General features: G+C 44.7%; 1 protein-coding gene across 2 annotated transcripts in view; it reads left to right on the forward strand.

Moving 5' to 3' along the window:
- IFT172 (intraflagellar transport 172) overlaps window positions 1–23,038 on the forward strand; it is a 589,829-nt gene that overhangs the window by 32,306 nt on the left and 534,485 nt on the right. For both annotated transcript variants that reach the window (XM_069233572.1, XM_069233571.1), the window contains exon 6: window positions 20,697–20,776. In XM_069233572.1, coding sequence (XP_069089673.1) covers window positions 20,697–20,776 — 80 coding nt within the window. The remainder of the gene's footprint in view (window positions 1–20,696; window positions 20,777–23,038) is intronic.

Consider the following 23,038-nt stretch of genomic DNA (forward strand, 5'->3'; position numbering starts at 1 on the left):
GAATTGGGAAAGTTAGCTAAATTATCGAAAATTCGACGGTATTGTTATTGTTCGGTACTGGGTTGATGTCATTGTATCGGCACCGACAGCAAGAGCGCTCCGGTGGCCCTTTGGGGCTTCCGTTCTTCACCGAGGCCTGGTCGGCCTGACCACACCCGTCGTCGAAGACTAATGGACCGGACCCCCTTCCGCTTCTGTCCTAAGTGTCATTCAAAGTATCCTTATACAGACCAGCACCTGGTCTGTAATCTGTGTTTATCACCTGAACACAGGGAGGATACTTGCGAGGCTTGTCGAGCGTTTCGATCAAAAAAGACCTTAAGAGATTGACGAGCAAGAAGACTGCAAATGGCGTCGACACTGAGAGCAGCTCGACGTCGAGGAGGAAGAAAGAATCTCCATCCAGGGATCGGACTCGGACGAATCCGAAAGTGACCGAACCTCAACGGTGCAGCGAACAGTGAGTAAACCTGCCCCGTCCAAAACTCACACAAAGATATTTAAGGCCAAGGGGACGCCACCGCCAACCATGGCCATCGAAAAGAAGGTGACCAAACATCGGCCCCGAAAAAGGCCAGGGATTTGCCAAAGACTTCCGACTCCGGTCGAGATTCCGGCACCGAACGAGCTTGACACCGAGAGTTCGACTCACCCAAAGTGAGAAAAATATCTTAGGAACCGAAAAAGACTATATCTGAAACCTTGGTACAGAAAAAAGCGGCTTCGGAGCCGAAAAGAAGCTCCTACACAGAAGAGCAAGGACTTTCCAGCCAAAAGAAGGAAAGACATAGATTTGAGCAGGAATTAAGTACGGAAGAACCTAACCATACACAAAGAAGTTTGCATATCCAGAAAGAGACTGGAAAAATCCAAACTCTACCTCCCAATCAAGTCTAAAAAGAAATTTGCATTTCAGGAGACAGAAATTCAGCCTAAGGCAAAGGTGGTTAGAGACAAATCCCCACCACCAAGGTTTTCACCACAACCGTCCCCACCGCACTCACCACAACTGTCTCCAGTGGGAACACCTCGAATGCAGTTACCCACACATACAGGGATGACACAACAGGATGATGCTGATGCATGGGACTTATATGATGCACCAGTATCGGATAACAGTCCGGATTGTTATCCAACAAAGCCGTCACCTCCAGAGGACAGTACTGCATACACGCAGGTACTATCCAGGGCAGCTACGTTCCACAACGTAGCAATGCATTCAGAGCCAATAGAGGATGACTTCTTGTTTAACACTTTAGCATCCACCCGCGCTTCATAACATAGTCTGCCAATGCTCCTGTGTATGCTCAAACATGCAAAACGGGTATTCCAGGAGCCAGTTAAAGGAAGGGCTATCATGCCTAGGGTTGAGAAGAAGTACAAGCCTCCCCCAACGGATCCTGTGTTCATAACACAACAACTTACACCGGACTCAGTGGTTGTAGGAGCAGCAATAAAGAGAGCAAACTCTCAATCGTCAGGAGACGCTCCACCGCCTGACAAAGAGAGCAGAAAGTTTGACGCAGCTGGCAAACGAGTGGCAGCACAAGCAGCCAATCAATGGCGGATTGCTAATTCGCAAGCCCTACTTGCTCGCTATGACAGGGCACACTGGGACGAGATGCAACACATAATACAGCACTTGCCCAGAGAAAACCAGAAACGTGCCCAACAGGTTGTGGAAGAAGGACAGGTAATATCCAACAACCAGATAAGGTCCGCACTAGACTCGGCAGACACGGCGGCATGAACGGTCAACACTGCGGTAACCATTCGCAGGCATGCATGGTTAAGAAGCTCTGGATTCAAGCAAGAGATCCAACAAGTGGTATTAAACATGCCATTTAACCAGGAACAATTGTTTGGGCCGGAAGTGGACACAGCAATTGAAAAGTTGAAAAAAGACATGGACACGGCCAAAGCCATGGGCGTGCTCTACTCCCCACAAGTCAGAGGCACCTTTAGGAAACCACAATTCAGAGGAGGTTTTCGACAGTAAACACCAGAGCCTTCCACCTCTCAAACCAGACCCACCTATCAGGCACAATATCAAAGGGGAGGGTTTTGTGGTTCCTATAGAGGACAATTCCCAAGAGGAAGGGGAAAGTTCCAGGCAAACAAACCAAGCCAGACCAAACAGTGACTTCAATGTCACAAAACCCCAACATTTATCACCAGAGGGGGGAGGCTAACCGCATATTATCAAAATTGGACACACATTACCACAGACGCATGGGTCCTATCAATTATCCAACATGGTTATTGCATAGAATTCACAAATTTCCCGCCAGACGTGCCACCAAGAACACACAATCTGTCCAAACAACACTTAGACCTATTACAAATAGAGGTCCAAGCACTATTACAAAAACAAGCAATAGAACTAGTACCCAATCATCAGAAAGCAACAGGCATCTACTCACTATATTTCCTAATTCCAAAAAAGGACAAAACGTTAAGACCCATCTTAGATCTCCGAACACTGAATCTCTTCATCAAATCAGACCACTTCCACATGGTAACACTTCAAGACGTGGTTCCCTTACTAAAAAAAGAGGAATACATGTCAACATTGGATCTCAAGGATGCATATTTCCACATACCCATCCATCCTTCCCACATAAAATACTTAAGGTTTGTAATGCAGGGCGTACACTATCAATTCAAAGGGCTACCGTTCGGGATAACAGCCCCAAGGGTATTCACAAAATGGCTAGCAGTAGTAGCCGCTCACATAAGGAGACAGCACATGCACGTATTCATGCACATGCACATATTTAGACGACTGGCTAATAAAAAGCAACACTCAACAACAGTGTCTTCACAAGCAATACGTCATAGAAACTCTACACAAACTAGGGTTCTCTATAAATTACCAGAAATCAAATCTGCAACCATCCCAAATACAACAATACTTGGGAGCCACACTCAACACACAAAGAGCAATTGCCACTCCAAGTCCACAAAGGGTCCAAGCGTTCCAAAATGTAACATCAAGCATACAGTCAAACCAACACTACCCAGTAAGGTTTGTAATGAAACTTCTAGGCATGATGTCCTCATGCATAGCCATTGTCCCAAATGCAAGACTACACATGCAGCCCTTACAACAGTGCCTAGCAAAACAATGGACACAAGCACAGGGTCAACTTCAAGATCTAGTGTTGATAGACTGCCAAACACACTTCTCGCTTCAATGGTGGAACCCTATATATTTAAACAAAGGGCGGTCATTCCAAGACCCAGTGCCTCAAGCTGTTATCACAACAGATGCTTCCATGATAGGGTGGGGAGCACACCTCAACAAGCACAGCATACAGGGCCAATGGGACAATCAACAAAAACAACTTCACATAAATCTTTTGGAACTGCTAGCAGTGTTTCTAGCATTAAAAGCATTTCAACCACTAATAACCCACAAACACATCCTTGTCAAAACCGACAACATGACAACAATGTATTATCTCAACAAACAAGGGGGGGAACACACTTGTCACAACTGTGTCTCTTGGCACAAAAGATTTGGCACTGGGCAATTCACAATCACGTTTGCATGATAGCACAATACATCCCAGGCATTCAGCATCAGTTAGCAGACCATCTCAGTCGAGATCACCAGCAAATTCACGAATGGGAAATTCATCCCCAGATCCTATAGGATCACGTCCTACGTTGGGGAACACCAAACATAGATCTATTCGCAACAAAAGAAAAAGCAAAATGCCAAAACTTCACGTCCAGGTACCCACACCCTCAATCCAAGGGCAATGAACTATGGATCAGTTGGTCAGGGATATTTGCTTACGCTTTTCCCCCTCTCCCGCTCATTCCTTATCTGATCAACAAACTAAGTCAAAACAAACTCAAACTAATACTCATAGCACCAACCTGGGCTCGCCAACCGTGGTACACAACACTGTTGGACTTATCAGTAGTACCCCACATCAAATTACCAAACATTCCAGATCTGTTAACACAAACAAAAGATCAGACACCCAAATCCAGCATCGCTCAATCTAGCAATCTGGCTCCTGAAGTCTTAGAATTCGGACATTTAAATCTCACACAAGAGTGTATGGAGGTCATTAAACAAGCTAGAAAACCTACAACAAGACATTGTTACGCAAACAAATGGAAAAGATTTGTTTGCTACTGCCACACTAATCAGATTCAACCACTACATGCCTCCACAAAGGACATTGTAAGCTACTTATTACACTTACAGAAGTCTGATCTAGCATTCTCTTCCATTAAAATCCATCTCACTGCAATCTCTGCCTATCTGCAGATTACACATACAACATCACTTTTTAGAATCCCAGTCATTAAAGCATTTATGGAAGGACTAAAAAGAATCATAACCCCAAAGACACCACCATTACCTTCGTGGAACCTTAATATTGTATTAGCACGACTCATGGGCCCACCATTCGAACCCATGCATTTGTGTGAAATGCAATATCTGACTTGGAAATTAGCCTTTCTAATAGCTATCACATCACTTAGAAGAGTAAGTGAGATACAAGCATTTACTATTCAGGAACCCTTTATACAAATACATAAACATAAAGTGGTTCTCCGTACAAATCCAAAATTCTTACCAAAGGTCATATCACCATTCCACCTAAACCAAACTGTGGAACTCCCAGTCTTCTTTCCGCAACCAGACTCAGTAGCCGAAAGAGCCTTACATACATTAGACATAAAAAGAGCACTAATGTATTACATTGACAGAACAAAATAATTTCGTAAAACAAAACAATTGTTTGTAGCCTTCCAAAAACATCATGCAGGTAATCCTATATCCAAACAAGGCATCGCCAGATGGATAGTTAAATGTATTCAAATTTGCTATATTAAAGCAAAAAGGGAATTACCTATTACACCAAGAGCACATTCCTCTAGGAAAAAAGGTGCCACAATGGCTTTTCTTGGAAATATACCAATGACAGAAATTTGTAAGGCAGCCACCCGGTCTACGCCTCATACATTTACTAAGCGTTACTGTGTAGATGTGTTAACAACGCAACAAGCCACAGTAGGACAGGCTGTATTAAGAACATTATTTAAGACAACTTCAAGTCCTACAGGCTAAACCACCGCTTTTTGGGGAGATTACTGCTTGTTACTGTATGCACAGCATGTGTATCTGCAGCTACACATGTCACCGAACGGAAAATGTCACTTACCCAGTGTACATCTGTTTGTGGCATGAGACGCTGCAGATTCACATGCGCCCTCCCACCTCCCCGGTAGCCTGTAGCCGTTCTTAGTTGAATGAAAATTGTAAATAAATATTCTTTTGATACACATTAAGTACATACATAACTACTCCATTGCACGGGCACTTCTAATATACTCACAACTCCTACCTCACCCTCTGCGGGGAAAACAATCTAAGATGGAGGCGACGCCCATGCGCAATGGAGCCGAAAGGGAGGAGTCACTCGGTCTCGTGACTCGAAAAGATTTCTTCGAAGAAAAACAACTTGTAACACTCCGAGCCCAACACTACAGGGAGTGCAGAATTATTAGGCAAATGAGTATTTTGACCACATCATCCTCTTTATGCATGTTGTCTTACTCCAAGCTGTATAGGCTCGAAAGCCTACTACCAATTAAGCATATTAGGTGATGTGCATCTCTGTAATGAGAAGGGGTGTGGTCTAATGACATCAACACCCTATATCAGGTGTGCATAATTATTAGGCAACTTCCTTTCCTTTGGCAAAATGGGTCAAAAGAAGGACTTGACAGGCTCAGAAAAGTCAAAAATAGTGAGATATGTTGCAGAGGGGTGCAGCACTCTTAAAATTGCAAAGCTTCTGAAGCGTGATCATCGAACAATCAAGCGTTTCATTCAAAATAGTCAACAGGGTCGCAAGAAGCGTGTGGAAAAACCAAGGCGCAAAATAACTGCCCATGAACTGAGAAAAGTCAAGCGTGCAGCTGCCACGATGCCACTTGCCACCAGTTTGGCCATATTTCAGAGCTGCAACATCACTGGAGTGCCCAAAAGCACAAGGTGTGCAATACTCAGAGACATGGCCAAGGTAAGAAAGGCTGAAAGACGACCACCACTGAACAAGACACACAAGCTGAAACGTCAAGACTGGGCCAAGAAATATCTCAAGACTGATTTTCTAAGGTTTTATGGACTGATGAAATGAGAGTGAGTCTTGATGGGCCAGATGGATGGGCCCGTGGCTGGATTGGTAAAGGGCAGAGAGCTCCAGTCCGACTCAGACGCCAGCAAGGTGGAGGTGGAGTACTGGTTTGGGCTGGTATCATCAAAGATGAGCTTGTGGGGCCTTTTCGGGTTGAGGATGGAGTCAAGCTCAACTCCCAGTCCTACTGCCAGTTCCTGGTAGACACCTTCTTCAAGCAGTGGTACAGGAAGAAGTCTGCATCCTTCAAGAAAAACATGATTTTCATGCAGGACAATGCTCCATCACACGCGTCCTAGTACTCCACAGCGTGGCTGGCAAGAAAGGGTATAAAAGAAGGAAATCTAATGACATGGCCTCCTTGTTCACCCGATCTGAACCCCATTGAGAACCTGTGGTCCATCATCAAATGTGAGATTTACAAGGAGGGAAAACAGTACACCTCTCTGAACAGTGTCTGGGAGGCTGTGGTTGCTGCTGCACGCAATGTTGATGGTGAACAGATCAAAACACTGACAGAATCCATGGATGGCAGGCTTTTGAGTGTCCTTGCAAAGAAAGGTGGCTATATTGGTCACTGATTTGTTTTTGTTTTGTTTTTGAATGTCAGAAATGTATATTTGTGAATGTTGAGATGTTATATTGGTTTCACTGGTAATAATAAATAATTGAAATGGGTATATATTAGTTTTTTGTTAAGTTGCCTAATAATTATGCACAGTGATAGTCACCTGCACACACAGATATCCCCCTAACATAGCTAAAACTAAAAACAAACTAAAAACTACTTCCAAAAATATTCAGCTTTGATATTAATGAGTTTTTTGGGTTCATTGAGAACATGGTTGTTGTTCAATAATAAAATTAATCCTCAAAAATACAAAGTGCCTAATAATTCTGCACTCCCTGTAGATGGCAAGATAATGCACAGCATGTGAATCTGCAGCGTCCCATGCCACAAACAGATGTACACTGGGTAAGTGACATTTTCCATATATGAGATCTTGGCTATTTAGGAGGAGGTTTTTCATATGCAGGCTCAGAGGAGAGTAAGTTGGATACTGTTCCTCTCTGTCGATTCCAGTCTTAATTGCCATTACTTTGTTGCACTTTTAGTGTAAGCTTCTCTTCTATATTCCCTCTTCTTTTAGTACTATTTGATTCCCTTGAAGCATTTTGATAAACTTAAGACTTTCTCTAGACAGCGTGTATACTATTGCACTACACTACACGAATACTTGATTAGAGAGAGCTCAGTACTAAAGAAGCATATTAGATATGAACCGGTGAGTACTGTCATGCTACACTATTTTTCTGCTTTACAGAACTCAGTTTGTCTATGTATTATCTACCCGTATTTTGGTCTCGGCATTACATAGCACATATGATAGCGCTACAGTGGCTAGTTCAAGGATTTTTTTACCTGCGTATGCTGTATCTAAATTTGGATATTAAGTGCTGGCAATACAGTCTGTCGCCCAAATTTTGCCTTGTTTGCATGTTTATTTTCCGTACACCTTTGTGCCCAGCATTACATGGACAGACTTATACTGTCATTAGGATAAGCTCAAAGGTTGCTCTAACGTGTGTTGAGTTTTTAGGTCTTTGCTCTAGACCATGGGTACTCACAAACTTTTTGTCGGGGGCCAAAATTGCAGTATGGTTTGTGGCCGAGGGCCGCACTGAAGTGACAGCGTGGGGGGCGGGGCTTATAGGGGGCACAACCACCCCGCCCCCTTTTTCAAAACATTGCTAAACAATGCTGCATTTTGAATCCAGGTATAACTACAAACCTACCCCAGTAACACACACAGTGCACATACACACACAGCGCCATCTGCACACAGCGCCATCTGCTCTCACTAACACACACAGCGCACACACACAGCGACATCTGCTCTCACCCCTACCCAAGTAACACACACACAGCGCACGCACACTGCGCCATCTGCTCTCACCCCTACCCCAGTATCACACACAGCGCCATCTGCACACAGCGTCTTCTGCTCTCACCCCTACCCCAGTAACACACACAGCGCCATCTGCACACAGCGCCATCTGCTCTCACCCCTACCCCAGTATCACACACTGCGCCATCTGCACACAGCGTCTTCTGCTCTCACCCCTTCCCCAGTAACACACACAGCGCCATACAGACACAGCGCCATCTGCACACAGCGTCTTCTGCTCTCACCCCTACCCCAGTAACACACACACTACATTAAAAACAAATAAATAAATAACCAAAGAGCCTTACCTGCCTTAATAAAGCACTGTAAAGATGCCACAAATGTACAACGGCACGGCAGGCGGGCGGGCGGCAGACGTGGAGACGGTGACAGGAAGCAGACAAAAAAGCCCCGTAAAAGTTAGCTGCAAGCGCTAACTTTTAAGGGGCTTTGGCTTCCCACCACTAGCCAGGATCGTCATAGAAACGCCATAACTAATGGCCGCCGTAGGTAAACATGATGAGGGCCGCGGGAGCATGCGCGAAGTAGCCACTATTGCGCATGTTCCAGCGGCCCTCTTTTATGTTTATGTACTGTGGCCATTATTATATGGCGTTTCTCGGACGTCCGCAGGCCGCCAAGATAGGTCCGTGGGGCCGCACTTTGAGTAACGTCGCTCTAGACGGTGAGCATGTGATGTCGCGAACCGAAACATGCTGTATCTACTGTTGTGGTCACCTTCCAAAGGTGGTATGTGACAATGCACCGCACATATTTATATCAAACACAGACTAGAAGCCATACTTTGTGCTAGCTGTCTTTCCTGAAGATAAATCCAGTAGAGGTTGTCTCCCCCACCTCCACTCCAGGATCTTTGAAGGGCAGATATTAGTGCGTTGTTTAGCTGGTCTGTTCGGTGCACAGCTTCCACATTTATGACAGTCACAGTGCTAGCATGGCGAGAGAGCCCCTTTGCAGCTCCTTTCAAAGAACTGATGGCTCCTGACATGACGTCAAACTGCAGGGTGGAGGTATTAATATACCACAGCATAGCCGAGTGTGAACATAGCTTGCAGGTGCAAGTACCCGCGGCAAGCAACATCACGCTTTCAAAAAACTACAAGTGCAGCAACAGAACACATGGATTCATTATGTTCATGAAATTGTAGTACAACCAGGGAGGGATTATCTGTGCATTGTTTTACTTGTTTAATGAATAGGGGCATGAGGACAGTTCAAAACCTTTATGTAATAGTTGCTAAATCGAACATTTCAAAGCAATTTACCCAATATAGTTTAAGTGAAAACTATAAATGTCACTTTATAGTCCAGGTTGGTACATAACATGGCTAAAAGACATTGACAAAGCCAATAGCTCTTGCATTGTGGAGACTGATTGGCTTTGCCAGTGCTTGTTACACTTGTTACCACTGTCTGGGCATTGGTTGTGCATCATTAATGCTGGTGTAACACCCAAATATAAAAATAAGCAGTAGAAAGGTGACCAGTCAACCTTTGCAAAGGGCTTTCCACTGCTCAGCAACAAGGGTTGCTCCGTTTTTAGAAACCTTTGAACCATTTGAGCTAGAAACTATTTTTTTGGTTAAAATCTGCAAATTATGCAGCAGATTATGAATTATGGGGCAACTACTACTACTTTTACTGTTGTCTTTGTTGTTTCTTCAGCATCATGCTGTACGGTTGCATATAGTTCCATTCTATACAATATCAGTGCATGACTGCCTCCTCGCTAAGGGAGTCCGCAGCTTACTGGATGTGCAGGTAGCTTTTGTACTAACTGCATTCCATGAGAACGTGTTTTGTTTATTATTTTGCGGGTTGCGCTGCTAACAGTAGTGTCTCAGGCTGATGGGATGCTATTAACTGGGCAGATGTTAAAAGAAAGCCCTCAACCTTAAGTAAGTGAATTGGAGAAAACATTGTGTCATTTATGTTTACATGGTTATTTGGTCAACTATTTACATTTCCTGCTTGCTTCTGCTACTGTTTCCTACTTTTAACAAAATTCATTCTTTTTACTGCAATAACTCTTGCTACACAGTTCGTTGTGCAAAAAAAGACTGTCTCAATGTAAATATCAGTCTCTTTATGCAGAGTTCTAGGAACCTGATGGCTGGTCAGTCATGTACACATTTATAACCATATCTGTATACATTTTTCGTATAGAGTTGAGAAGCCACTTCCAAGGAGTAATACCTCTGTGCAACAATGGCTTAATCAAAAAATGAAAACAAATATACGTTGCCTTTTATATTTTATGCAATGAGTTAACTATATTTTCAATTTCAACCATTCAGTAGAATTTGTTGATCACTCCAAAAAAAAATTAGGGCCTCAGCAGTTATCCACTCCTTCACGATTACTAGTTTTGGTGCCTATTCACAAAGGTACACATGAGTAAATCTGCACATATAAATGTACTTTTACACTTTATAGTAACTTTGCAACTTTTAGTTATTCACCATTTTAGAGCCTAACAAGGGCCTTTTTCATTTTATAGTACGCTTAATAGTACTGGCGTACAAGTTGGTGCACAGTGCCATCTTCGATAAGCTTTAAAATGTACTCCAAAACGCTATTTACAAACCTATAAGTGTAAATCTCCACCCCCACCTATCTTTTTTGTGGGAGACCCATACAATTACTTTTACTACTGAGTAGTAAAAGTAAGAGGGATCATGGGGAGTTGCTAGAAAAGGGGCATCTTTCCTACTAAATGGCAATGGTTAAGGGAGAAATAAGAAAGAGATTAAGGAGAGGTTTGGGGAGGAAATGCACCCATGCACAAAGAGAGTAGGCTCACAGCAATTCACAAACTGCACTTCTAAAGGTAATACAGCCAGAAAGGTATTCAAAACTGTTGTACATTATTAAACCTGAGTCCTGGAGTGGGCCCACGCCACACATTGCCAACCACTGTCACTGCAACACCCTCCCATAGAAAATAATGGCGCTAGGGCCTTCCCCCTTAGGAAATAATGTTAAATTAAAAAAATTTAAATTGTTGAAACTATAAATAAATATAATTTATTATTAATCAATCTAAAAATAAAACATATTTAATTATAAAACATTTTATCAACCTTTCTTGAATTTATAAATTAATGTAACATTATTGAAATATAATTATTTTACTTTTTATTATTTCTATATATCCTCTTTAATATTTCTTTTTATTATTTTGTTCTACATTTAAAATGTATAAAACTAATTTAAATTCATATTTAACATAAAACAATAGGCACATATTTCTTTTAGTTAAATTCACTTTTTTACGTAGTAAGACTCCACAGTCATAAGTTTGGTTCCACCCCCTTTTTTAGGATCTGGAAATGTGCAAGTCTACACTTTTGAGTAACTTTACACTTGAATTTTGTGATCAGTCCAAATTACACATGTAAATTTCTCACAAGTGAAAGTTACCTTTGTGGATAGCCCCATAGTGAAAGCTTACATGTCGCCACCTCCTGAAATGGAGCAGAGACAAATTTACAAATGTAAAATTACGACCACTAACTTTTCACACATAAACCGAGGCCCCTGCCACCAGCGTGGGGATCTCCTTAGGGTAAACTACAGTGAAAATTAAAAATGGTATGGTCAGAATTAATTTAAATTAATTTAATTTATTTAGAACCATTATATTTATGCATTTGTTTTTAAATTGAAGAAAAGTTAATGAATTAATCTATAATAAAATAAATATTTGTGTGTGTATTTGTATAAATATATATAAATAAATGTATATATATCTATCAAAACTACCCTTTCAGGTTTAGAATGACACATAAATTATACAAAAAAAGAAGCGGGAACTCTGGGTAGTTCCCAGGTTAGGTGGCAAGCAGCTCCAGTATAGAACACCCTACAACACCAGTGACACTCTATTTCTCCCATCAAACGTTATTTTTCAGCATAGGATTAGCACAGTGCCCTCCATGCCGAATTAGAAAGGGGCTAAGTCTTTTGCCATTTTTGCAGCAAACTCATTAAGCATACATAGCACAATGCCATTCAAGCCAAGCTGAAAACGTCAAAAGCCTTTCACCACTCCAGGCACAGTATTACACCTTTGGATTGGTAAAATACCATCCTGGCCAGCCTGGAATGAGCCAAAGCAACCCTGACTCGTGTTTTGCTGTCATTGTATCGCTTCAGAGAGATTTAGCTTTGTCCGGGCACCCAGTAAAAGTCAAAACAATACCGATTCAGGCACGGAGTGATTCATACATTATGCAAAAAAAGAAAAGATAACTCTTGGTAGTTCGCAAGTTTAGGTGGAGAGCAACTCCTGCATAGAGCATCCTACAACTCCAGTAACACTTTAAATTTGCTTTCCTCAAGAGTCTGTTTTTTTTTTAGCAAAGTTTTTAAGCATAGGATTAGCACAGTATCATCCACGCTGAGCTAGAAAGGGACAAAGTCAGGGGCTCTATCAATAGAGCAAAAGTAGGGGAGAAAGTGGGCATCCCTGGCGAGTACCCCTCCTAATAGGGCGCCAGGGAGAGACAATACCAACAAACCACACTCTAGCCTGGAGGTGTGTATAAAGCAGTCTGATGTAACTTATAGGTTTGGGACCAAATTGTAGGTGTGTCAACAAAGTGAAAAAATATTCCCAATTTACTGAGTCAAACACTTTCTGGAAGTCAACTATGAGTACGACCTGGTGTCCTAGTAAGCTAGCACATCTCAGTGTCATTGTGGACTCTTCTAATATTATGTCTAGTACCTCTTCTGGGCATGAACCCAGACTGGTCTGGGTGGACCAGGTTCTCGATCGCCTGACAGTCTTTTCCCAAGTACTTTAGCCGAGATCATGACCTTGGTGTTTAGCAGTAAGTTTGGACGATATTCCTACAGTGCCTGTCACAGTGGCCTGGCTTCTGGATTACACCTATATATTTGCCGCTCGGAGGCCCCTAGGCAGTTTATTTTCATTTTTTTAATAAAGTTTCCTGGAATGTCTACAGCAAGAGCGGGGCCCACCTGGGGTCATAGCAGCCTCCAAAACTCTGTAGAGTACAAATTGGGCTTAGGTTCCTTACCAGGTCTGTCCCCAGCTCCTCCAGGGTGATATCAGCCTCCAACATCTCCCTGTCTGCTGATCTCAGTTTAGTTACCAAGAGGCCTGCAACAACGCTCTGCAGGTCCACCTGCCTCCCTTCTCAACCGGGGTCATACATGCAGTGATAATAAGTGGCGAAAGCATGTGTGATATCGGTACTGCTCATGTCACATTCGCTATGGTGGGTGTCGATGTAGGATATGGTGTCACTTGTGGGGATGGGCGTGCACAGCCAGTGAAGGGTCTTGCTGGCCTTATCTTCCTACTGGTATATCTTGCTGCACGTGGCCAGCCACGGTGCCCAGGCCTTCAGTGTGTGTTCCTAGTGTAAAAGTGTTTGGGAGTGTAGAGAATTCCGCAAAGTCAAGTCTGCCACCTCTGCAAGGAATTGCCGTTCCAGCCCACTTATGCAAGATTCTAGGTCAGAGATGTACTTTTGGGACCGTCTTTTCTGGCTCTTAGTGTACCTAATAATTTCCCCTCTTATGGAAGCCTTCAAAGCCTCCCAAATGACGCCAGGGGAATCTGCCGATCCCCTTCTTTTCTTTGAAGTATCTTTCTCCCATTTGGTGCCAGGCCTTTCAAAAGGCCTCATCCTGCAGGGACCAGCAACTCAGACGCCATCCCGCCGCGGTCCCTGAAGGCCCCCACATTAGACTAATCTGCACAGGTGAGTGGCCTGATAGGCCTCACACTAGAATTCGTGCATTGATTACCCTGTGGCTCTTTGCTTTAGAAATTAGTAGGTAATGGAGGCATGAGAAAGCCCTATGTGCATTAGAGAAAAGGGTATAGCATTACTCAGCTGGGTGGTGCACCCACCACACATCCAAGAGAGGCATGTTGCGCAGGAAAGTGGCTAGAACAGTCAGTGTTACAACGCTGCTGTGGCCGCTACGGATGTTCTTTCAAGGCTGGGACCATAAACACCATTAAAGTCTTCACCTAGGACTTATGAAGCTGCCCTGAGTTCTATTATGAGTCGGCTCAGTGTTGCAGTAAACTCCGATGTTGGAGGAGGGGCATAGATGCACACCATGGGCAGCTGACATCCCTGTGTAGACCCGGTGACTGACATGTAGCCTCTCAACTTATCATACCATATCTTCGGCACCACGAAAGAAATGTGACACTGTATCAAGATGACGACTTCCTTGGAGAAGCGGTGGAACTCCGCGTGGAGCACCTATGAAAACACCTTACATGCCAGGTAGGCGAAACTATAACCCACTAAGTGTTTTCTGCCAAAGTAGTATGTCTGGCTTGTAATTGTGTGCTGCTCTCATGATCACCCCTCTTTTTATCTTATCCAGAAAACCGTTGACATTTCATGTGATAACGGCAAGTCTCCCCATATAGTCGTGTAGCGCGCAGGTCGGTCATCGGGTTCAGAGCAGTGGTTGCATTAATGGCAGTGTCCTAAGGTCGGATGTGTATGTGTTGTGTTTCCCGACAAATTTGACAAGATTAGAAACGCCAGAGCTAGACTAAAGTCAAACTAAAAACCTAGAAAGAAACCTCCCTAACTGACCTACTCCCTATATGGACTAAGCCAACTGGGCTAATCGGAGGTGTGTGCCCCCTCCACTGTACAACCACCCCCACCCCCACATCCCCCCCAAACAATCCCCTTACCAACGTTCCTACATCACCAGCATGCACAAACAAAAACAACAATAACAACAAAAGCTAAATCTTTCTGGGGCATGCATTACCAACCATCCGCTTGCACTGCTACTCAGTCTCAAAAGAATCGTATGTACACCCATCAGTGTTCATCGGAGTGAGTCAAGCCGTGGCCCCCTGGGAAGCTGGCAAGCGGTCAAATGCAGCAGTGTCTTGTTTAAGATATATCAGAGGCTCCAAGGTAGTTTGCCCTCTGGGGAGCCATTTGGCTCAGGTGAGCACATTCTGCGCTCCTGATGTCGATCTGTTTGCTGCAGAACAGTGTTCCAGGCTCTGGGAGGCCTTAACCCCCCAACCCTTTCATAATTCCCCTTCCTCCATCTCCTCTGCAAAAGGCGCTTCCTGGTTCCTCAGGTTACGATGCTCTTCCACCCAGTCTCATGCTGCCTCTGCGGTGTCGAGCAACAGAGTCTTATCTTGATAAATGACCCTGAGTCGGAGTGTATAATGAATGTTCAAGACCCGCTGCTTCTGTTCCTCCTCCTTGAAGGACCTCTGTTACTTCTGGACCTTCAAGGTATAGTCTGGGAAGATCATTGCTGGGGAAGGTTGATGTGTCAGGTTGCCCAGGGAGCACGCCGCTCAGAGAATTACATCCCAGTCTGCATAGTTAAGAACACAGCAATTATAAGTCGGGGTGGGGTGCCCTCTCAATTATGAAGCAGGTGGAAACTTCGAAGTTGGAAGCCAGCTGTTCAGCAGTCTGAAATTAATGTGGTTGAAATGGTCCCCTCTGCCCCTTTCGGGATGCCTGCAATGCGCAGGTTGTTGCGGCGGGACCTACCCTCTGTGTCCCCTACTTGCACCTCCAATTGATTTTACCAATCTTTGTAATGTAGCTAGTCAGGATTCCTGTAACCTGACAGTGTTTCTCTTTCAGAGACATTACCTTCCATTTCTGTGACTCTGTCAACCGTGTTCCACAAGTCTTGCCTAATTAAAGACAAGTCTATTTTCAGCTCCCCCATTTTGCCTTCCATTTCTACTTTAAGGTCCTGGTTGGCCTAGAGGATTGATGTTGTCTGGAGGCTTTCTGAGCAGATGTCCCCCCATCCTGCAGCACCGGTTTCCTCCAGCGACACAGCCTACTTGGTTTTTTATCAATCTTGTGTTGAGCCAGAGAGGCCGAGGGTTTATCCCATGCCGTGATGTTGTATAGACCATGTATCCTTCCCCAAGGGGAGAGAACTCTTGTGTGTTATCCGGATCTCGCCTGGAGATGAACCCTTTCACCATCTGGGCACCTCCCCTCAATGCGCTGGGCAACCCCTAAAATTACTTGCCCATTACTGTCACATCTAGAGTCTGAAAGGAGTGTCGTCAGGCCGCAGTCCCTTCTCTGGTTTTTTTCAGTGCCATTCTGCACAGGAGCAGCAGAGACAGGAGGCCCCACCCCGGTCCAAGCCCCAACGCGTTTTAATACCCTCACCTATCACAGGATGAACCCCCTTCTGCCTCACCTCCACCGTGGCTCGGTGGAGGAAGAGCATCAGCGAAAGGCAGGCCCAAAAGATGTGCAGCACAAGAGCGTTCGCATATTGATCTTTTCTGGGGGTAGGTCCTTTTTGCTCCTCTCTTTGCTAGCACGGCACTGGAACAAAGCTTTAGGAATTAATCTGCAACAAAGGGACGAGAGGACGTGGAGAAGAAGCGAAGGAAAAGGGGGAGGAGGAGACGTGGTACAGTGAGTCTCATAGTCCTCTCACCTCCAGCAACTAAACTCGGCTGCTGCGTCAGAGATCCCACACCACAGCCAAACAGTGGTGTTGCACCCCAAAGCCACAGACAGGAGCAGTCTCTAAGCTGCAGAGTGGCCACAGGGCACTGCACCCCTCTGTCTCGAGGCAACTTGTGTGCCGTACCTGCATCTGCAGTGTTCAGGGTCTTCCCCTGCTGCCCAACTTTGCTGCCATCCCTCTTCGGCCCGCGACTGCAATTTCTTGCAGACTGTCTCCCTGGCCCCCCAGGCGGGCCACCACCACAGTGGGAGCCATGCCTAGCAGTGACTGCAGCTGGTAGCCAGGCCACATGTCCCAATGTACCCCGAGTCGCTATCGATATCGTTGGGCTCTGCATGACGTGATCCACCCCAGTGGGTCCCTGCAAGGAATGTCGCGCGGCCATGTCCCGGGGTTCAATCCCACCTGTGGAGCCACGGGGAAAGGAACTGGTTTGGTTTGTTGGGGGACCAGTCAGGAGGCATCCACAGAACCAGCTAGACCACAGCTCGCCAGCATCCTCCTTAATCTGCTCATGGCTGAGTCTTGCAACGCATAGGCTGAGCAGCCGTTCCCCACCATTGGTGTCAGGCGCAGTACAATGTTGCTGTTCCCTGCAGGGCCTAGCAAGAGGTGAGGTGTCGCCATGTCCCAGTGCTCAGTCTTGAGTGGAGAGTCCCAAGGAGAAGCACCAAGAAAGACGGATTCATGTTGTGGCAGTGCAGAGGTCTTCTACAGAACAACCGCCATGATCAGCCTCCAAGCCTCACTCCTGCAGTACCAGTTGTTGCCAATGTGTGATTATGGACTTCAGGTCTGAGGTGGCAAACATTTACTCCTGTTTTGGTTTAAGTACAGTTTGGAATGGGCTTAATCTTTTGTCGGGATGCATGTTCTCCCTAAACCCCTTCTTAGCCCTCCTTAAGCCCCTTCTTACTCCAACTAGACCCTTCACATTTTGTAATAAGTGTTCCACATTTTCCATCCACTTCCCCATCCCTCACACATTTACTACAAAAAGGTATACATGTGTGTGAAGATTTCTGTACATAAAAAATAGAAGAGGTAGAGGATTAGACCTTCGCATATAGGTTAGTGAATAGCATTTTGTAGTACATGTGCAGTAATACTAACCATACTACAAAATGCAGTTTTTGAATAGGCCCCAATGCGTTTATTGAGATGTAGTGCACAAATGCTTATTTCTTTGTTTCACAAATTTGCTTCAACTGAATTAAAGTCTTCTCTATTTTTTTATTTATCCTTAACTTCTGTGATTTGATCAAACATATTTCCATCTCACATTTTTAATTTTGGGCATCTTCAAGCCCTTGGTCCTTGCAGACGTTTGTACACTAGTGACTGGAATTAGGGAAAAATGTATGCAACTTTAGAGAATAATAAAATTAGAGTAGACGTTTAAAAGGAAATTTAGCTCTCTCAGACCAATGCTGTCCTTTTTCCAGTGGTTGTTTTTTATTCCAACAGCAGTCATCACTCTGTTGTCCAGTTTCTTATTCCCTGGACACCAGTTTTTAAATGTTATCTTTTTTAATTTCATTTGTCAGGGTTAGTAAATTCAGTAAAATGATTTTCAATGTTTTGAGTTTTTCACCTCTTATGTAATTCAATAAATGATGTGTTGTATATGTTAATCAAGTTACCAAATGATCTAATATTCTGTGAAATTGCCTCCAAAACACCCTTCCTACAATAATTCCTTGGATCTTCTGGCACCTGCAAATTAAGGGAACTGAGGGCAGGGCAGCATCATCTAACGTACCTGGGTGTCGTTGCTGCCAGCTAGCAAGACTAGCTTGTTAGACACCATGTGATAAAAGTAATAACAAAGGGTGCAGTTAGAGAATATACAAAAGAAATCTGGTGTCCCAACCTGTGACTGGCATTTTTAGTGATAAAGATTCTGCAGGGGGAGCACAGTTTCTGCCAGAACCAAGATTATCAAGGCAGGGTAACTCTTTCTGTTCTGTTAACTGTCTCCTTCTCAGTAAACTCCGAACAACCTTTCTGTTCATGCTGCTCAACAAATAAATAACATTTATATGCCAGTTCAAGGATCTGTTCATAAACATGTTGATAGAAAAGGTCCGGACAGTACCTAAGGTCAGCTCGTTTCTTTTATGTGTTGAAGCCAATTTCCCAGTTCCAGAGTTACACAGAAAATATGTTGTTTTGGTTGCACTATTTCTGTTGCTCCATTTTTTGGTATCTATTCACAGCACCTTTGATACTTGTAGGACATGATCTTTAACTCTTTCTCAGAGGAGGATTCGTCTCCTCCGTCCTGTTTCTAGCAATTGAAACGTGATTTCTTAGCAGATGCAATACTCCTATTTGGAATTGACCATAACATTTTGGGCAGTTACTAGAAGAGCTAGAAAGCCTCTTACAAGAGTTATCCGATATTGATTATCCTACCGACATCCGAACTCTCCTTCAATATGCTCAATCAGGGTACACTTTCCATGCCCACGGCATGTGGTGAGTTCTGCATCACTTTTGTTCAAGTTAAGATTTATACTCATCAAGTCCAACCCAGAAATTCTAGATAGTTAAGTGCTCTGGATATTGTGTAATGTGTTGTGGATGGTTGGGTGTGTTACTGTTGTGTGTCTAGTGAAATCGAACCATGTGGTCCATTTGCATTGTGTTGGGTGCAAGCATAGCATTCTGTTTAATGTTTCCTGGAGGGCTTTCACTTGGAAAGAAAGCACACAATAAGCATTGCAAGCTACAGTCACCCATATGTAGATCCAGCAGAACCCCCATTCCCGACCCCCCTTGAAGAAATGCATAGTGAAGCGATGCCACTCAGCTCCGTTCTGTTGCTACGTATTCCCAGCACTTATATTATGTGCGGTTGTACCCATGCTGAAGGGCATTCATGCTCCTCGTCCTCATCTCCCTGTCCCTCTTCCTAGTGAGTATTTCCCTTGGCTGCATTTCTTTTTGTATCAGCTGTGGGTTCACACCTGCCCCATAGTTTCAGTATCCATATGTTTGTCCTCTCATTTCACCCTTCTACCACTACTACACGGTTCACCCCTTTCAAGATTCAGTGCTAAGTCAAACACAAACTGAGCACAGTCCTTGTGCCAAAAGCAGGCTACAACACTTGAAGAGCCCTCCCTTCTGCTTTATCCCTGATGTAGGCCACCTCCAGCAGACCCCCTTCTTGGCCATGCTCTAAAGATCTCCCTCATGGCCAAACAACTTTGATACTGAGCTCTCATTTGAAAATCTTTCCTCTCCTATCTCCTCTGTCCTCCTCATCCTGGTCCTTCCCAAACACTGCTAGTAGGGCGTAAAAACACCCACAGCTCCTCATAATGAAGGATATGCTTTATTAGGCATGCCCAGGACAGATAACAGTATACCTCTATTTTCATCTGCATATTGGATGGGAAAACTAAAGGAAAAAAAACAAAATTCCTCCATAACATGCCTTCTTTATGTCTACTCTCCTGCGCCTAAAACCTGCACCTTCATCCTCCCCTCATTTTCCCGCTCACCCTCTGCCACCCAGAAGTAACTGAATACTGGGTGATAGTTATCCCCCAGTGTCAAATTGCTTCAGTGCCTGCTTTTATATCGCGATGTGGTAATAAATTGCTTTGGGGGGCCTTCAACAAAGACTAGTTCTAATAGATTTGTGTGAGTGGATACAGTCTTTTAGGAGCCTTTCAAGAAGACGACAATACTGTGTATGATGAAAAGGCCAAGGATTTCATCTTAGTTGGTTGATGTCTTGTTTGGAATGTCTTCTGGCTCATGGTTAAAAGTGAAGTCTAATGTCAGCTGTGAGGCCAGAAAACATGGTGATTTACCTTATCAAGGTCACAAAGGAATAGCTGAACACTGGTTATTTATCAAGCCTTTCAGAACTGTTAAATGTCCACAGCATGCTACTAAAGTATTATCTGGCCAGGTTTGTATGTCTAAACTGTACAGTTCATGCTGCTCTTTAAGTCTGGTAAACAGTCTAGACTTTACACCCTGCCTGGCTGTGTTGTACTGTTATATGATCACCTGATGACTGTCTGCACATCTCTTCTTTTCCCTGAAGGTGCGGTTAGCAAATACTAAGACAAATAAGTCCTCAACCATTTATGGAACAGAGTCTTACGTGGTTTCCCTCACCTCGAAGTAAGTATTTCTCAGCGGTTCTGTCCTTTAGCTCTCAGTTGGTGCATGATAGCTCTGTTCAGTTCCTCATGGCCTGGGTCCTTTACCCACAACCAGCCATCACTGGCTAGCATAAGCTCTGTTATCCAAGGAGTTGCCAAATGGTGTTGTCTAGCCTGCGGTGATGGAATTGTGGAGGCGCCCTAGGGTTGCTGCACTGTTTCTTGTTGCAGTTGTTTCATTGGTGTTTTGTGGAATGCAGATCGCTGCTGAATACTCTGCTGCAGTAATATTTGAGTCGTATTAGTCATAACCCGACTTTAAATATATTGATGTTTGTATGCTTATATATATACATGTGTAGCTGCAGATACACATGCTTTGCACATCCCCCCATCTAGTGTTGGGCTCGGAGTGTTACAAGTTGTTTTTCTTCGAAGAAGTCTTTTCGAGTCACGAGATCGAGGGACTCCTCCCCTTTCGGCTCCATTGCGCATGGGCGTCGACTCCATCTTAGATTGTTTTCTTTCCGCCATCGGGTTCGGACGTGTTCATTTTCGCTCCGTGTTTCGGTTCGGAAAGATAGTGAGCATATCGGAAAATTCGACGGTATTGTTTGCGTTCGGTATCGGGTTAGTTACAACAGATCGACACCGACTTTTGAAGAGCTCCAGTGGCCCTTCGGGGTTTTTTCGATTCCCCCGTCGGGGCCTGGTCGGCCCGACCACGTGTCTCTTCAAGGCTGATGGAACGGACCCCATTCCGCTTCAGCCCCAAATGCCACAACAAGTATCCGTATACAGATCAGCACCTGGTCTGTAACTTGTGTTTGTCTCCAGAACACAGAGAAGATACTTGTGAAGCCTGTCGAGCGTTTCGGTCGAGGAAGACACTAAGAGACCGAAGTGCAAGAAGACTGCAAATGGCGTCGGCGCCGACAGGACAAAGACGCTTGGAGGAGGAAGAAGAAACCTTCTCCATCCAGGACTTGGACTCGGAAGAGCTCGATCCCGAAGAGACGCCCAAAATCGTGAGTAAGACGTCGACACACAAAACTCACGAGAAGACCACAAAAGCCCAGGGGACGCCACCGGCAGCAGGCCATGGCTTAACCCGAAAAATAGGTGACCGACCATCGGCACCGAAAAAGGGCACGCATGTGTCAAAGTCATCCGACTCCGGTCGAGATACTGGCACACAGCAAACTCAAGCCCGGGACAGCGGGTCTGAACAAGTTCGGCACAGAGAGAGCGCCACCGAAACAAGTCGGCTCCGAGAGACCGGGACCCCGAAAATAAAGAAGGTGTCGTCGGAGCCGAAAAAGGCTACTGAAAAGGTTTCTATTCCGAAACATCCAGCCTCGGAACCAAAATCAGGTTCCTACACAGAGGAACAGGGACTGTCCTCCCAAATGCAAGGACATAAGTTCGGACAAGAACTACAGTCATTGGAGCCAGACTACACTCGGAGAAGGCTCCACATCCAAAAGGACACAGGGAAGATAAGTACTCTTCCCCCAATTAGGATGAAAAGAAGACTTGCCTTTCAAGAAAAGGACAAACAGCCACAGGCAAAGGTGGCAAAACAAACAACACCGCCACCATCACCACCACCATCAACGCACACATCACCGGTAGCCACTCCACCACTGATGCAATCCCCAACTCATATGGGAATGAGTCAGGATGATCCCGACGCATGGGATCTTTGAGGGGCCAGTGTCAGATAACAGCCCAGACTGTTACCCAGCGAGGCCGTCGCCACCTGAGGACAGTACAGCTTATACACAGGTGGTGTCAAGAGCAGCTGCATTTCATAACGTCACCTTGCATGCAGAACCTATTGAGGATGATTTTTTGTTTAATACACTATCCTCCACTCATAGCCAATACCAAAGCTTACCTATGCTACCCGGAATGCTAAAACACTCCAAACAGGTGTTTCAAGAGCCTGTGAAGGGCAGGGCCATAACTCCGAGAGTAGAAAAAAAGTACAAGCCACCGCCAACAGACCCTGTATATATCACGCAGCAATTAACACCAGACTCTGTGGTAGTAGGGGCAGATCGCAAAAGAGCAAACTCTCACACCTCGGGAGACGCTCCACCTCCAGACAAGGAGATTCGCAAGTTCGACGCTGCGGGGAAAAGGGTTGCAGCACAAGCTGCCAACCAATGGCGTATTGCCAACTCACAGGCACTGCTGGCAAGATATGACAGGGCTCATTGGGATGAAATGCAACATTTCATTGAACACTTACCCAAGGAGTTCCAGAAGAGGGCAC

The sequence above is a fragment of the Pleurodeles waltl genome, chromosome 5 (genome assembly GCF_031143425.1).
Source record: "Pleurodeles waltl isolate 20211129_DDA chromosome 5, aPleWal1.hap1.20221129, whole genome shotgun sequence".
Classification (NCBI taxonomy): Eukaryota; Metazoa; Chordata; class Amphibia; order Caudata; family Salamandridae; genus Pleurodeles; species Pleurodeles waltl.